Below are 16,437 nucleotides of genomic sequence, written 5' to 3'. Positions count from 1 at the left end.
ATTTCTACTTTGCCAATTTTTTCCAAACAGTATTTGTTCGGTGTCTATCTTACATTGTGTGAGCAGTCTCATTAAACATCTGTTATGACTGTGTTTATATCTCTTCATCTCTACTGTAGTTTGTGACACATATCAGTACACTGAAACATATTGAGGTCAAAGACACCGATTCTGCAATAATTGAGTTGGACATGGACCTCAAGGATCCCTCCAGCAAAATCTTCCTGTATAAGGTGAGGGGCGTTATCTGCTAAATCCAGTGTTATAATGCTGCATTTCATTATGCATTTTCAAAATAGTAACATGTCCCATAACTTCTGCAGGATGGCGTTATGGTTCCATTCACCATAGAAGAAAGCGAGTCGCAAAAGCATAGTTTGAAACAAGTTGGCAAGAAATATGTCTTCACAATTAAAAATCTCAGTTCAGATGATGCTGGACTCTACTCAGTGGATGTTGAGGGCGTCAACATATTCTCAACAGATTTTAAAGGTAGGTCTTCAATCGCGTTAAAATTAGATTAGGTTTAAATAAATTCAGTCTAAGTATTACTGATATTTCTTTTGAAATTAAACTTATAACTGCGATTAAATACCATCAGACATACCAATAGTGACCCTGTACAGAATAAGCAGTTAAGGAAATGGATGGGATAAATTAATGAAATGAAATAATCACTCCCGGCTTCTTTTCTCTATTTTATGTCTTTCTGTTACCACGCAGTACCCAACGTTGACTTTGCTGTCAAAATACAAGAGGTTAAGGCAGAAGAACGAGAGGACGCCCTCTTTCAATGTGTCCTGACTGCACCTTTGAATGAGCTTGTATGGATGGGCAAAAACGTGAAGCTGTCCAATAGTGAAAAACATGAAATCACTGTATCTGAAGATAAGCTTATCCACAAGTTGATTGTGAGGGACTGTATGCCTCTGGACGCTGGTATCTATACTGCTATGGCAGGAATCAAATCTTGCAGTGCCTGGCTTGTAGTTGAAGGTGAGAAAATTGTTTTTGTCCTACTTTTTCTCTTAATGCAGTATGAATTTCAGCTCGATAAATACATGTGGAATGTTTTGAAGATACTTTGCCCTGAATACATACAAAACACAAATATGATACAAAATTCTAAATACATTTGACATGTTGTCTTATACAGCTGATAAAGATCTTGCCAGCAAGGGAAAGAAGGCAGCTCGTAAAACTACTGTGGCTGGTGCCGGGAATGACGACGATCTGATGAGAATAGCAAAGGAACAACAGGAAAGATATCAGAAAGAAATGGAAGAAAAAATGGAACTTGCCAAGAAGGCTCAAGCGGAGAGGGAAGCTGCAGAAGCAGCTGCTCAAGCCGAGGCTGAAGCGGCAAAAAAGAAAGCAGAGGAAGAGAAAGCTGCGGCTAAAGCTGCAGCTCAGGCCGCTGCAAAGGCAAAGAGAGCAGCAGCCTCCAAGGATGCAGCTGAAAAGGCAGCCAAGGATGCAGCTGCAAGGAAAGCTAAGAAAAAAGAAGCTGATGCTGCAGCTGGTGCAGCTGGTGCTGGTGGTGCTGCTGGCATCGCAGCTGGTGCTGGTGGTGCAGCTGGTGCTGGTGGTGCTGCTGGCATCGCAGCTGGTGCTGGTGGTGCAGCTGGTGCTGGTGGTGCAGCTGGTGCTGGTGGTGCAGCTGGTGCAGCTGGTGCTGGTGGTGCAGCTGGTGCTGGTGGTGCTGGTGGTGCAGCTGGTGCTGGTGGTGGAGCTGGTGGAGCTGGTGGAGCTGGTGGAGCTGGTGCCGCTGGCATCGCAGCTGGTGCTGGTGGTGCAGCTGGTGCCGCTGGCATCGCAGCTGGTGCTGGTGGAGGATATGGAACTGGAGCTGCAGCTGGTGGTGGAGCTGGACGTGGCGAAGGTTTGGAAGAGGGAGAATATGACGACGAATCTTTTGAAGATTCTGATTTTGAAAGTGATGAAGAGGGAGAAGGAGCCAGAGCTGGAGGTGGCAAAGGAGGAGCAGGAGGTGGTGAAGGAGGAGAAGGAGAGGGAGAAGGAGAAGAAGGTGAAGCAGGAAGGAAACGCAAGAAACGTTTGAGAGATGGTCCCCTTGTTCCAGACACAGTGACAGGTAAGAAATTGATTTATTCTGAAATCCATATTGAGAGACGGAATGATAAAAGTTTTTCTACTACATGTTCATCAGAATACAATATAAACATCTCTGTAGATAAACTTTTGAATTGTCATTATTCATAATATTTATAGCCATAACAGAGAAAGTCTTTTGTAATGTGTTGTTGTTGTTGATGTTAATATCATCTTTTTTTCAATCTTACAATTCTCTTGACGTTTACGTTACTGTTGTTTGTCTTTCATTAACAAAACTCAATTTTTCTTTAATTAATATCTCCTAAAAATACCTCTGAAACGATTTTTCTGTTTTTATAAAAAAAAAATACGAATTATTTTCTCAAAAAAAGAAACAAATAATACTGATTTTGCTCATCAAAATGGTGTCTCATCAAGTCAGCCCTGATTTAATGATAATATGCATGACATTCTGAAGAAAGTTGATACTTATCGTCACTAATAGGAGATAATATTGATGAGGAAACTGCAACTCAAGAAGGTGAAAAATCAAGGAAAAAAGGAAAACGCCTCAAAAAGAAAAGTGTGGAGGCTGAAGAAGCTGTCGTTGGTAAGAGATGTCAAAGGCTGCATGCTGTAGACATTCTACTGGCTACTAAAGTCATTTGAATGAAAATGACTTTGACATCAAAATAGTAGGAAGTGTTACACTTCCTAGCTTTGATGCAGCTGCATTAACAATAAATGTAATATACAGTAACACTGACGGAATTTAAACAGCGACACTGACACACATTGGCGCCAACTTGGGTCCAACATTAGGGGAGCAAAAAATGTTGGTAAAGTTAGAGGAAAATTTCGCTTTTTATATGTAAATTGTTTTTTATACAAGCGTCACCTTATTTAATGATTCCATGTAAAAGACCAGCAGTGGATGTATCCCTATGTGCCTGTATCACCCTAAATATGATTAACAGTAAATTAAAAAATCTTAATTTATTATTTGTAATAAATATTGGTTTTAAATTAACTTTCTCCTCAGACTTTACTCCCCTGTCGATAATTTGCACAGCTAGTCAGATCAAAACAAGCAACAGGACAACTGTTGTCACTGGCCGACTGAACAGTTTATCCATTCTCTCACTTGAAAAGATCATCTTAATTTGGATTATAAAGAAATTATGTCATTATCTAAGACCAAGTCCCACTGCCATGCACTGTGATGTGTTGGAATGAAGTCTTAGATTCCAGTAGTTCAATAATGTTCTGTAGAGATCGCCCCGTTCATACCGGTGCGTCTCGCCCTTATGAGCAGCGAAACGGAGAGCAATAAACTCAGAGTCCACACTGAAAATTATGTTTTTTTTAAGGGAAACTGCCATCAAATAGAGGTTGAGGAGGATTTTTTTGTTTTAGATAAAGATATGTGAATTGCTTAAATTATTTTGTCCATATCTTTTCAATAAATTGGGATTTTTTGACTTTTTAACCTTTTGAAGTTATAGCACGTGTTCGGATCACACCAAAACTGTTCAGCTTTGATGTTAGATACCTTTGCGTTGCTCATCAGCAGGGCACATGGCTACTACTAACTTAAAGTCATTTTTAATTACTTAGTAGGCCTACCTGAAGTTTGCAGAAATGTAGAACCTAAATTTGTCTGTGAAAAAAATCCCGTTAATAGAACGATAGAAGATATAATAGGCTCTGATGGCCACTGCAAAATGGCAAGATCCTACCACAGAGTTTCAGGTTTGGGGGGTGCAGACTCCCCCTCTTTAAGTTTTGGAGGGAATAAAACCCAATTCCACCCCCCATAGATCCATAGATGGCACCTATGCTGACTCATCACAAAGTGCTATGCTGCTCAGCCTTGCTCGATAGTAGAATTAGCTAAAAGCTGAATGTGAAACGTAGTTCAGAACAGTCTCACTGACGCAATTTACCTTAACGAGGATGTGACAGATTGTAGCATGGGTTACGGTTATTAATTCTTGAGAACCCTTGCATGACATCCTGAATAAACCTGCCACTTACTATCACTGATAGGAGATAATATTGATGAGGAAACTGCAAATCAAGAAGGTGAAAAGTCACGGAAAAAAGGAAAACGCCTCAAAAAGAAAAGTGTGGAGGCTGAAGAAGCTGTCGTTGGTAAGAGATGTCAAAGGCTGCATGCTGTAGACATTCTACTGGCTACTAAAGTCATTTGAATGAAAATAACTTTGACATCAAAATAGTAGGAAGTGTTACACTTCCTAGCTTTGATGCAGCTGCATTAACAATAAATGTAATATACAGTAGCACTGATGGAATTTAAACGGCAGCATATCAGAGAGCGCTTTGCTGCTCAGCTTTGCCCGATACAACAATTAGCTAAAAGCTCTAGTGAATTTTAAAAACGTATTTCAGAAAAGTCTTGGGGACACAATTTACGTTATCTAGGAGGTGACAGATTGTAGCATGGGTTATGTTTATTAATTCTTGAGAACCCTCGCAGTTCTAGAGCCTCCATTAAAAAACACAGTACAGTTTAATCTTCATGTGAGCTGAGAAATGTTATTGTCCACACGGTTTTCAGTCCAAACACAACTAAAAATCCTGCGTTTTAAGTATTTATTCTTACCTACTTGTTAAAAGTATTGATAATGGTATTCATTAATAATCTATATATATAGATATATATATAATGTTCTACTTCTTCATCTCTAAATGTTTGTTTGTGTGTCGCTGTAGTATAGCATGTATATGCTATGCTAAATTCTGATTCCCTCTTAATCAAACCCCTTACTTGAATAAATCTAGATATGTTCTATATTTGTGTTTTGTGTGCATTATGTGTGCTTTCATGTTTGTGTCTGTTGTTATAAATACCTTGTTTACTTCATGCGTAAGCTTGTCATGTGAGTGGGTTAAAAAAAATGGAAAAGGTGACTTGACAACAGATGTATTCAAGTTGAGAACATAAAAGTGGCTGTAATAATAGATTCTGAGGTTTGTAACAGAAAAACTACTCCAAAATTAATCACATCATAGACGACTGTGCATTTTGTTGAATACTAAGTGTTTTCTAAAGTATTTCTCATGTATCCATGTAATACTTGATATTACTGATTAATGTGATACTTTATAGCACAACACTATAAACTGATGAAAGAAAATCAATAATTGGAGCCCTTGGGTTCATTAATTCACTTAACAGTGTCACCATTATGGAGTCCATCTTGAATATCACCTTTTCTGTTATCCTCCTCTTCTGTTTGAAAGTTAATGTTTGTTAGTTCTGTTGTTGTTGCTGTTCTTTTTATTATGCTCCATGTTGACATTTTAATTGTTGCTGTTGCTGTTTTCATTAATGTTATTTATAAGGCATATCCAACAACAAATGAGAAACATTGGATTGATGGTAATTACGATGATATCCCCTAAAACTGAAAAAGCAAAAAACACAGAAGCGAGAGGTGCCAGTGGTGATAATGGCACGGGGCCAGCAGCAGGCTGTGATGAATCTGCTGAAAATGGTGAGGGTGCAGACGGCGGCAAGCCAGCAGCAGCTGGCAAGTGTTCAGGCCGTGCACAGCAAGGCCCATTGATCGTGGAGACAGTTAGTGGTAAGATTACTGGCGCTGCATTAACTGCTGCATGGGAAGCACTGTCACTGAACAAAGTCATTTGATGAGCAGATGACTTTTCCAGTGGTTTGAGAGTTAACATAAAACGTGTGTGGCTACTGGGCAGAACGCTACATTTGATCTCTAATTGGTTAAATGGCCTTTTGCAATGATCAGAGAGTTGACTGCCTTTAAGAAATGCTAATTAAAGCTGATGGTTTTTGTCTATAGCACACAATGTAACAGTGAAATGAATAAACAAATCTGTACTTTAGACTGTTTGCAGACTATAAAACAGCATTGATTATATCATTTTATTTCTGTGACCTACAGGTATTAGCAGGCAATACAGACGTGTCCATCTCCATCTTTTACGTATTGTGTTTGCAGACTGTGTGTGTGTTTAAATGCACTTGTGCTTTGTGTTAACAATCTTGCTTGCCTTTTTGAATGTTAATTCAGGATGAGTCGGTGCATTGAGGTTAATTATTTAACGGTGCAACCGCAGAACTGATGGTGCTCTTGATACAACACTTGTGTGTAGACACACTCTTATAATCTGAAGATGGAAGACAACCTGGACTTTGGAGGATGACCATGCTCCAAAAATCAATTTATGCAGATAGATGAACAACTTCCATTCAACCAGACAAAATGATAATTTCTTCCACCACTGACGAAGGAAATGTCAGTCATCAGTGGGATTTTCCTTTCAATATTTTAAGTGTGCGTATTTCTTTCAAGAATAATTAAGTCAAGAGAGGCAAATGAAAGCCTCGGTGATGATATTCTTATGAGCTTCAACTCTGCAAACTCTAAAGTTGAAGAAGGCCAAACAAGAAAATCAAGAGGAACAATAACCAAGAAGACATCTTCATCAAGTGTCAAATAAATTCCAAATGTGCTCTTCTTACAACCCTTACAAACTTGGATTGGTATGGTGTTTTTAAAGTTTATTTTCTCACATCACATCTGCATTTTAACATGTATTTTATGACCAAATATTGGTATAAAATACATGATATCATTAATAATGCAGAAAGAAAATGTGTGATGTTTGACTGAGGTAAGTGCGTGCTCATCCATACACGGATGCATTAAAAAATCTTGGAACAACTTAACAATGACTTGTATGCAGATACCAGCTTTAGGCTATGTGCATTCACTAACTTACTGGTTGATAAATCCTCAGACCCAGGAGTTCACTTTCATGCTGGGCTTTCTGACTGCAAAGCCATTATTGGAGAAGCAGCAGAGCTGGAGTGTAAAGTGAGCAGTGAAGACTGTGTGGGAGTCTGGTACAAAGATGGAGAGGAGGTAAGCCTGGGGTCTTAATGCGGTTATTATGATGCGTATAGATGCTGATGTTGTTGATGTAATATAGCCCAACAGTAACTGGTGATTATCATGTATTCAGTAGAGCTTACGATGAGACTTTAGCCCTATGTGTTGTGTTACAGTAATATGCTTGTTTTTTGCAGATTAAATCATCTGAGGGTATAACCATTACAAAAGACGGAACTTTTCACAGGCTGAAAATTCACAAAGTCACAGAGGAATTTGCTGGAAAATACAAATTTGAAGCAGATGGACGCAAGACAGAGTCTGTGATTGCTGTTGAAGGTAAAAACACTTTCCTTACAGAAATTAGCAAAAGTGCCAAGAGGTCATGGTCATGATGAAAAGAAAATTTTAAGAGTAGTGCTTATTACTCTAAGGTTTATCTAAAGTAGATTTATAGCATGTATCAGCTTAAAATATCACTATTGTTTTACCCTAGATCCACCCAGATTTTCCGCTGAGGAACTGGAAGCATTTAAAACACCTGTAACTGTGAAGAAAGGACACAAAGCTACCTTTAAACTACCTTATATTGGACGGGAACCAATTAAAGTCCAGTGGTACCTTGAGGGTGCAGAGCTTTCTGAGGAACCAAATATCAAGTTCGATCACTCTGAGGGTAGCAGCCGTCTGCTTCTAACCAAGCTGCAGCGCAAGGACAGCGGTGAAGTCAAGATAAAACTCAAAAATGAGTTTGGCACTATTGAAGCCTTCAGCCAGCTTGTTGTACTGGGTAAGGTTATATAGTGTATTATTTTACACTATTCTATACAGTGAGTGACTTACGAACTACCTGTTTAACTTATTTGTTTTCTGACAGATAAACCCACTCCTCCGATGGGACCTTTGGAGATCGTTGAAGCCAACTCCTCTTCAATTGAATTTAAATGGAGGCCCCCAAAAGACGCTGGTGGCTGCAAGATAGACAACTACATTCTTGAACGACAACAAATTGGCCGCAACACCTGGAAGAAGGTGGGGCCGATTGGTTCAGAGGCCAAATTCAGGGACACCGATGTAGACCACGGCAGGAGGTACTGCTATCGCATCAGAGTGGAGACTGAAATGGGCACCAGTGAGCTGATGGAGACGGAGGATATTCAAGCCGGAACAAAAGGTAAACTCACACAAAAGTTATAAAACGCTGCTGAATACCAATCTTCAATTAAGGCCTGTCACACTGGCATCAAAAATGCCAAAATTTCACGACAAATCAAATTTCACTGGAATGGCAAATATTGGCGGATGCTCTTAGTGGAGCGAAGAATATACGCACAAGCTCCTGTATTGAGTTCAAATCTGATAAACCCTCAAATGTGCTAATTTAACTAAAAGGAAAACATCTTGAATGCAATGACATTCAAAGGGAATAGAGAACCAGAGAGTCCAAACTTGAGGAACCCATAGTAGCTTTTCAGTAGAGCTGCATCATCCAGTTTTAACAGTATATAGTTCTCTACAAAAGAGCAGTGGTGGAAGTACTCACTTACTCCTACTTAAGTAAAAGAAGCAATACAACAGGATAGAAATACTGTGTTACAAGGAAAAGTCTGGCATTTAAAATCTTACTCAAGAATTTAAATATTAAACTAACTTAAGTTAATACTACTGCTAATACTAAATATATTAGCATCAACATATACTCAAAGAACAAAGAGTAAAATTATTCACAATGCATAGTCGATGTCACCAAGGGAACAATAAAGTTTCATCGTTATAAAAGACATAATTTCTTTGTTGATTATAATCTTATTAATAACCTGAATCTGCAAAGTAACTAGTAACTTATGTTGTACAATGAATGAAATTTAGTAAAAAGTACAATATTGGTTTTCAAAATGTAGTGAAGAATGAGTATGGAGTAGCAAAAATTGAAATACTCACATTAAGTACACCTCAAAACTGTACTTAGATATAACTCTTGAGTAAATAATTTACATACCACCACTGCAAAATAGTTAGGATTTTCAGACCATTATGAGACAGTGGTCAACGCTACAAATACACCTATTGAATAAACTATGTGAACTTATGGTCCTTTTCCTAAATTATCAATAAATGCTTATTACCTAAAATAATGTACGATCCTGAGACCAAATACAGTGTGAAGGAAATGTCACAGTACAGAGAAAATAGGAAGAAACTTGGAGGGCTAATGGGACTGTATGGCACTGGTTCGTTCCCAGCTTGCCAGCATGTTAGCCATTAGCTCACGAACTAGCCCTGTTGGAAGTCCAGCAAGCCTTTTTTTTTCGCTCTGCCACTCTCAGGGGTGACTGGGTCTTCATTAAACCTTTGAAATTCCAACATCACAAGCAATTCTCCTACAGTACTCTCACAATCCTGCTTTGTTTTTGTTTTTTTCAGTAAGAAACTCACAGATCTCAATCTTTTGTGTTCACAGCATACCCTGGACCTCCTTCAGCACCAAAGGTTGTAACTGCCTTCAAGGATTGCATCAACCTCTCTTGGTCTCCTCCATCTGACACTGGAGGAACCAATATTCTCGGATACAACCTTGAGAAACGCAAGAAGGGCAGCAACCTGTGGAGCCTAGTCCACCCACCCGATGAGATGATTAGAGGTTACTCTGTTATTCATTCATTCTGTTTCATGGTGTTATGAAAGCAGGTTACAGCGCAAAGTGAAGGTCTAATAACTCCTATATTGGCCACTGTTTCCACACAGCCAAAGGATTTGGAGTGAAAGATGTGGTCGAGGGCATGGAGTACGAATTCCGTGTGGCAGCAATCAACAACTCAGGAGCGGGTGAACACAGTGCACCATCAGAGTTTGTGTTTGCCAGAGACCCAAAAAGTAGGTGGACACTTTGAACGGTTATCACAGCCATTATTTTTTTCAACCCTTGATTCAGCCTACAAACTGTAGTACTGAGTGTGAATCATGTGTTTACAGAGCCTCCTGGTAAAGTCATAGACTTGAAAGTGACAGACTCCACCTACACAGCCCTGTCCCTGTCTTGGACCAAACCCAAGGACGTTGAGGGGGTTGAGGATGAAGCAAAAGGATACTTTGTGGAGATCAGGCCTGCAGAAAACACAGAATGGGATCGCTGCAATGCTAATGCGATAGCCTTGAACTTCTATACAGTGAAAGGCTTGAAGTCAATGGCTATGTACTGGGTGAGAGTCATTGCTACTAACGATGGAGGAGAGGGACGACCACAAGAGCTGGACAATTACATCCTCGCTATGCCCCCTCCTGGTAAGAAAACTCAATTTAAAGTTATTTATGTCAAACTGTTATACTGATTATTGTGATTACATGGACTCCAATGTACTAAATACTTAAATAATTATTTCAGTGCTGAAAAGATGTTTTTTTTTTCCTTCATAAAACTAGGTTGTCTATGTATTAAAAAGAAATTGGTCGTACAGGACCAGAAAAAAAAGAGAAAAAGAGCCATGGCATTCACTTTTCTTCAATTATAGAAAACACAACTTCCAGAATGCACTGCACTGCACTGGACCAATAAATGCAGCTCCTGAAGGGAAACCTAACGAAAGCTTGTCCGTTTTGACCCAGGGAACAATATAGCAACCATTTGGTAACAAACTACTTGAACAATCACTTAAAATATGTTTCTGAAAACAACACTGGAGAAATAGGCAATGTATAGTTTATTGTTTATGTTTGATCAGCACTGTTAAGTTTTTATGTTTGATTGCAGAAATTTCAGCCTTTGTTTTCACAATACCAGAAACAGTATGGCGCCAATTTCCTCCGCCAAATTCTCATGTTACAGCCAAACAGTGCACTAAAATACTTTTCTGAAGATATTTTAGGTCAGAAATGTGCAACCCAGTAACCAAATTTTAACAATTTCACAGATTTAACAATTTGATCAGAGTTTGGTCTTAGTTTATGTGTTAGAAAGAGAGGGCTGGGTCTTTCTTTTGATCCACTTCTGTATTCTTTGTACACACTGTAGTTAGAGCAACAGCTAAAGAACCATGACAAGGTTGTACAATGAAAAACTCTGAATTTGTAAACTAACCTCATAGAAGTGGGGAGGTAAAAAAAAGAAAGGAATATTGTGAAAATCCTAAATTTACTCAACCTAAAGAAGTTAACTTATACTCCACAAACCCACCCACTGTAGGAGTTACGTTGATCAGACTCACTGAATCCTGGTTTGAAGAATCAAATTAAATGCAAGGATTAACAACTGTTAAACACTCAGCAACCTAATTGGTTTCTCCATCTTATCAGCAGTAATGCAAGTATCATGTGACTTAAGTTGAGGATGCAACTACAAACATGGTTTATACCCTTAAGATATGATGTATACATTTGCAAAAACACATCACGTTTTTGTATACTCCAAAAACTAATGATAACCAACACAACAGAATGCTAATGAAAACTTTAATCAATAAGTTCAGCATGTTGGTGTCACTACACCAATGGATTTATGATAGTGGAGTTACGTTTAGGCCAACAATGAATCCTATTCCAAGTAAAATGCATAACACAAATAATTACAACGATACTGTATATTGTACTGTAACATAACAGATGATTATTTTGAAGTTTTGCAGGGGTTTTCCCTTTATCCTTAAAAACAATTATTGACACCCAAATTAATGAGAAATAATGACTTCCTTTCATCCTGTTTTCTATTCAGTGAGACCACGATTCACAGATTCCAAAATCAAGAGTTTCATGGTGGTGCGAGCAGGAAACTCTGCACGGTTCAACATTAATTTTGAGGTAATTTAAGAAGTAATTAAGATGACTTATATCCATGACAAGGCATATATGGTGATTTCATTTCATCTCCTGACAACTCTGATAAAATTGTACTTTCATATTCTTTGTAGGCCTCTCCTTGGCCTGAGGTCACCTGGCTGAAAGATGGAGTGCCTGTACCTAAAAAGGTGACCATCAGCAACGCAGAGGGAAATTCCCAGCTTCTGATTGCATCCTCTGAGCGCTCAGATACTGGAATCTACACCATCACTGTCAAAAACATTGTCGGCCAAGAATCATTCAGTATTGAAATTAGAGTCACAGGTGAGTTTGGTATAATACTTAACCTTCTTACTGTCTTAATCATTTCCTCCTATTCCAGATACTGTGGATAAAAAGACAACTTTTGTGCCTTTACTCTAGATGAGCCGAAGCCACCGGGTCCTGTGGAGACTGACGAAAACGTGCGAGGCACGGTAACCATTTCATGGACCCCATCTCCAGATGAGAAACGTGACGACAGGCTGCACTACATGATTATGAAGCGTGATTCAAGTAAAAGAACATGGAACACTGTTGGCGATCACATCTTCAACAACAGATTCACAGTCTGCAACATACTGCCGGGCCGAGAATACCAGTTCAGAGTCTTTGCAAAGAATGACATGGGCTGCTCCAAACCTTCTGAATCACCAAAGTGGCTGATACCATGCAAAAAGGGTACGTAAATGAATTTAGGGTACGTCTTAAAATAGACAAATACCTGTACTTGAAGAAACATTTTTCAACAAGACACAGGCTGAAAGGAATATTTCACCGCTCAAAATGATTATTTGATTATAACTCACCTTGTGTTACTAAAAAAAACTTTTTTTCCTGTATTGCTCCAGTGAAGAAAGAATCCAAAAACACTGAAATTATTGATGAATTAACGTAAAACGGGTCTATGTCTAACGACAGTAAAACATCCAATGCCAATCTCTCACACAACTCATCCAGAATAATCCAAGACGCAATTATCCGGCTGTATGCACAGTATTTCCTAAACGCCTGCATTTTTCTAAAACCTTACTATTTAAAACTAAGACATAAAAGCTTTATTTAAAGCCAGGCGCCATTGACAAAAACAATCACTTTACCTCGCTGAGCACAGGAGCTGCTGCTCGACCACTACCTCAAATCATAGTTTGTTTGTTTTATTGTGCGTCTTTGGTGAATCCCAACTAACACTCTGAAACACCAAAGTCACGCAATAACAGTTCACAAATTAACTAATTGGAAGTGGTAAACCAGCAGCTCCTGTGTTCAGCAAAGGTAAAATGACTGTATTTATCGATGGAGTCTGGCTTTGAAGAGAGCAAAGATAAGTTTCAGTTTTAGTTCAGTTCCCTGTTGAAAAAGTCTGTTTGGGAAGTACTGAGCATGATACTGGATAAATGATACCTGGATTATACTGAACAAATTGTGAAAGAGTTTGTAAACTGATGTTTTGATATAGTTTTGATATAGTTTTACTTTTGTTAAATGCAGATCTAATGACTTCAATTAATCAAGAGTTTTCTCTATTTTTGGATTCTTCGTTCACCGGGGGCAAGCGAGAAAAATAATGCTTTCTGCAAAAATTCAGTGTAACACAGGGTGAGTAATTATTATACAAACGTCATTTAGGGGGTGAGGTATTACTTTAAGCAAATGCTTACATATTAATCACACCTCTACAAAGCACAAAGGCTTCAAGCAAAATTATATTGTCTGGGTACTTTCTTTATGCATCTTTCACCACAAAGTTCAAAGATTACACCACCCTATTCCTTAAATAGATTAATTTAAAAAGACTGATGCTGATGATGAGGCTGCATGTGCACAGTGCAGGTATACATTTTGGGGCTAATATAACAATATTTTAAGCCACACAATCTCTCTAAAGATCAACCCTCATTTTAGCCTTTATGATTTCTTGTGTCCCAAGACTTAATGATATCATGTTGGTATTCAGCCAATCAAGTCAAATCATGTCCTCCTGTTTAATTACTTCAATTCTAAGTTGATGCCATTCTTATCTCCTGTATTTCAGAAAAGTTTACTCTGAACAGGCCAGAAACAAAGCCGTGTAATCTGCAGTGTCCTCCCAAGTTCCTTGTCCCACTGAAATTGCACACTGCTCCTGAAGGGTATGAATGCTACATGAGCTGTGCCATAAAGGGGGATCCAACACCTCATGTGACATGGCTTCACAACAACATCAGCCTGAATACCAACACCAACTACTTCATCTCCAACACCTGTGGAGTCTGTTCACTGCTCATATTGAGGGCTGAATCTAAAGACATCGGGGAGTACAAGATTGTTGCAGAAAACTGGCTGGGAAGAGCAGAGAGCTCCACTAAACTCACAGTGAGAGGTACGTCTTTACCAGACTGTACTCATATCTTACAGATGCTGTCACTAAGTTCTGCATTGATGTGATGATCTCTGATGAAACTAACAACTGCCTTTGTCTTTTTGTTTTCACAGAATAAATGACCACACTGAAGATGGTAAAGCTCTACAATGCTTACAGTTGTTAGTAATAGACATACTGCATCTTTAGAGCAAACCCTGCCAAATGTAGAACAAGTGATTATTTAACATTGCCTGTGACACCTTTAGGTTGTTATCTATTTCACAATAAAGTCTTAGGCATAGAAATGTTGCTGAAATAAAAACCACAAATGTGATTTGTTTGATTTTAATTGTGCAATCTCAATAAAATGGAAGCTTGAAATTCTAGCGTGCAATATGGCATATTTTAACAGTGGTAATACACATGTTTAACAGCAGAAGTGTTTACAGCGCATGACACTGTGTTGCGGTGATTTATTGGCTTTAAAAGTACTATTTTAAGGTGTTTGTCTCAAACTGCTTGTGTCCTTGACGTATTTTTTTAGATTTATAGTATTGTTGGGTTGCAGTTGTTAGTTTTCCATTATTGTGGATTAACAATCTTCCCCTAAAGTGAGACTTAAGAGAAAAAGAAATACTGAAATGAAAATACACTGTATATGATACTGACTGTTATACAAAGAGAATATGTGCAGGTTCAGTGTAAATAAATATTTCATACTGCTATTGTGACGTGAAATGTTTAATATGACCTGCATGTCACCGTGAAAAACAGTTAACACTTAACATGAAATGCATTTATTTGATTTTAACAAAAAAATTACAATGACTGATTGATAGCCATGAGCATATATTGTGTCAATGGATCAAGCCTTGACATTGCAAGCAAGTATCAAAATTCATACCACTTGTTCACCTCCATGAACATTTATGTGAATAATTTATGTCCAGTCTTCTTGTATTACCTCTCTGAGCATATTTTTTGTGAGGTCAGACATTAGTCCAAGTTTAGAGTCACTGAAGAAGAGAGGGTCAACTGTTGCACTCTGGGCTAAAGCATGTCTGACCGGTGCAGGATGACACCTCTCAGTTTCAGGCTGAGGTGCTCATTACAATGCTAAAGTATATGCTGCTATGTAACTTATTTCTGTTTCGGTCCAACAAGACAGTAAAAAATTATTGTGGCTTAGTAGTTTTAGAATGAGGTTTAGCTTGTTTCGTTTGCTTTGGATATGTCCGGAGTCATGTCAATCAGTAAACACATTTAAAAGCATTCATGCAAATTGTCTAGTTTTTGGGAAAGACTTTCAGCATGAAATTAAGGTTTCTTCATTCTGTCATTTCTACATTTTTATAGACATTTCTAAAACAAACCCATGCATGTATCTAAAAAAAAAAAGAAGAGAACAAGTTAATTTAATTGCCACTTACCTCTCATTAAATGTTGTGATGAAAATCAAGCAGCCTACATTTACAAATTAAGCTAATGGAGATGCATCTCAGCCCGTGGCACTGCTTTGTCACTTCTCATGAGACTTCTCTTTTTAATAAGAGCAGCCAAAAGCTCCCAGCTGCTGAAATTCCAGTTTTGAGGGAGGGATTAGGAAGCTTCACTGCTGTGTTTCCTTTGGTGGCCCCTTTTCAAGAACCTATAGCACTTGAGGGGCCAAAGTGCATGTCAGTAAACCTATCCCTGGGAGCCACAGTAAAAAAGCAGGGGGCTAGGTTAGTCTGAGTGTCTCTGAAAGACTTTATTGCCTCTCAAAACGAAGAGCCCACTCAAGAATCAGCTGGAAGCTGGCCGACAACAGAGAGCAGAGAACAGCAGTTCACTTGAATAAAAAATAGTAAGTACATTTACCCAGAACTGGGAAGATTCTTAATATGGTTGGATATTGCATCTGTATTATGTAAGCCAATTTGTGAACATGTTTGTGTTTTATGTGCTAATCTGACACATTTGTTTATTACTGTATACTGACCTTGGGCATAAAAAGTAATGACACTTTACTAGTTATCTTAAGTCAGCATTCTTGAATGTTTTCAGTGGTTTCAATTATTCTAGTGTCTTGGTTTAATATTATAACCAATATGATGAGCTGTATTTATGTTGTGTTTATGATATATGTTTTGAGGCAAGCCGGATTGTCTAAGCTAAGTAACACAAACAGAAATAAGATCCCAATTAGAATAATCATTGTACAGGGGGAAGATAATACCAATAGTCAAACTACAGAAGTTCGTTTTTTTTTTTTTTTTGGAAGGGGGGGTACCCTTAGACATTTGCAGGAGGAAAATGCCCTAGAGATTTAACTATGAATACAGGGCTTCAGTT

General features: G+C 38.4%; 1 protein-coding gene across 1 annotated transcript in view; it reads left to right on the top strand.

Annotated features, from left to right (window-relative positions):
- LOC121959489 (immunoglobulin-like and fibronectin type III domain-containing protein 1) overlaps positions 1–14,828 on the top strand; it is a 35,708-nt gene extending 20,880 nt beyond the window's left edge. The window contains exons 9-26 of the mRNA XM_042508810.1: positions 120–233; positions 324–492; positions 724–996; positions 1,157–1,292; positions 2,040–2,095; positions 4,445–4,471; positions 6,859–6,983; positions 7,148–7,289; positions 7,447–7,740; positions 7,828–8,124; positions 9,412–9,591; positions 9,696–9,824; positions 9,924–10,232; positions 11,656–11,741; positions 11,852–12,044; positions 12,144–12,440; positions 13,795–14,121; positions 14,235–14,828. Of these exons, the coding sequence (XP_042364744.1) occupies positions 120–233; positions 324–492; positions 724–996; positions 1,157–1,292; positions 2,040–2,095; positions 4,445–4,471; positions 6,859–6,983; positions 7,148–7,289; positions 7,447–7,740; positions 7,828–8,124; positions 9,412–9,591; positions 9,696–9,824; positions 9,924–10,232; positions 11,656–11,741; positions 11,852–12,044; positions 12,144–12,440; positions 13,795–14,121; positions 14,235–14,239 (3,159 nt within the window). The 3' untranslated portion in view covers positions 14,240–14,828. The remainder of the gene's footprint in view (positions 1–119; positions 234–323; positions 493–723; positions 997–1,156; positions 1,293–2,039; positions 2,096–4,444; positions 4,472–6,858; positions 6,984–7,147; positions 7,290–7,446; positions 7,741–7,827; positions 8,125–9,411; positions 9,592–9,695; positions 9,825–9,923; positions 10,233–11,655; positions 11,742–11,851; positions 12,045–12,143; positions 12,441–13,794; positions 14,122–14,234) is intronic.
- Positions 14,829–16,437: the final 1,609 nt, after the last annotated feature.

Source organism: Plectropomus leopardus, chromosome 2 (assembly GCF_008729295.1).
Source record: "Plectropomus leopardus isolate mb chromosome 2, YSFRI_Pleo_2.0, whole genome shotgun sequence".
NCBI lineage: Eukaryota > Metazoa > Chordata > Actinopteri > Perciformes > Serranidae > Plectropomus > Plectropomus leopardus.
The sequence above is the reverse complement of the archived record's forward strand: the minus strand, read 5'-3'. Positions and strand labels throughout refer to the sequence as shown.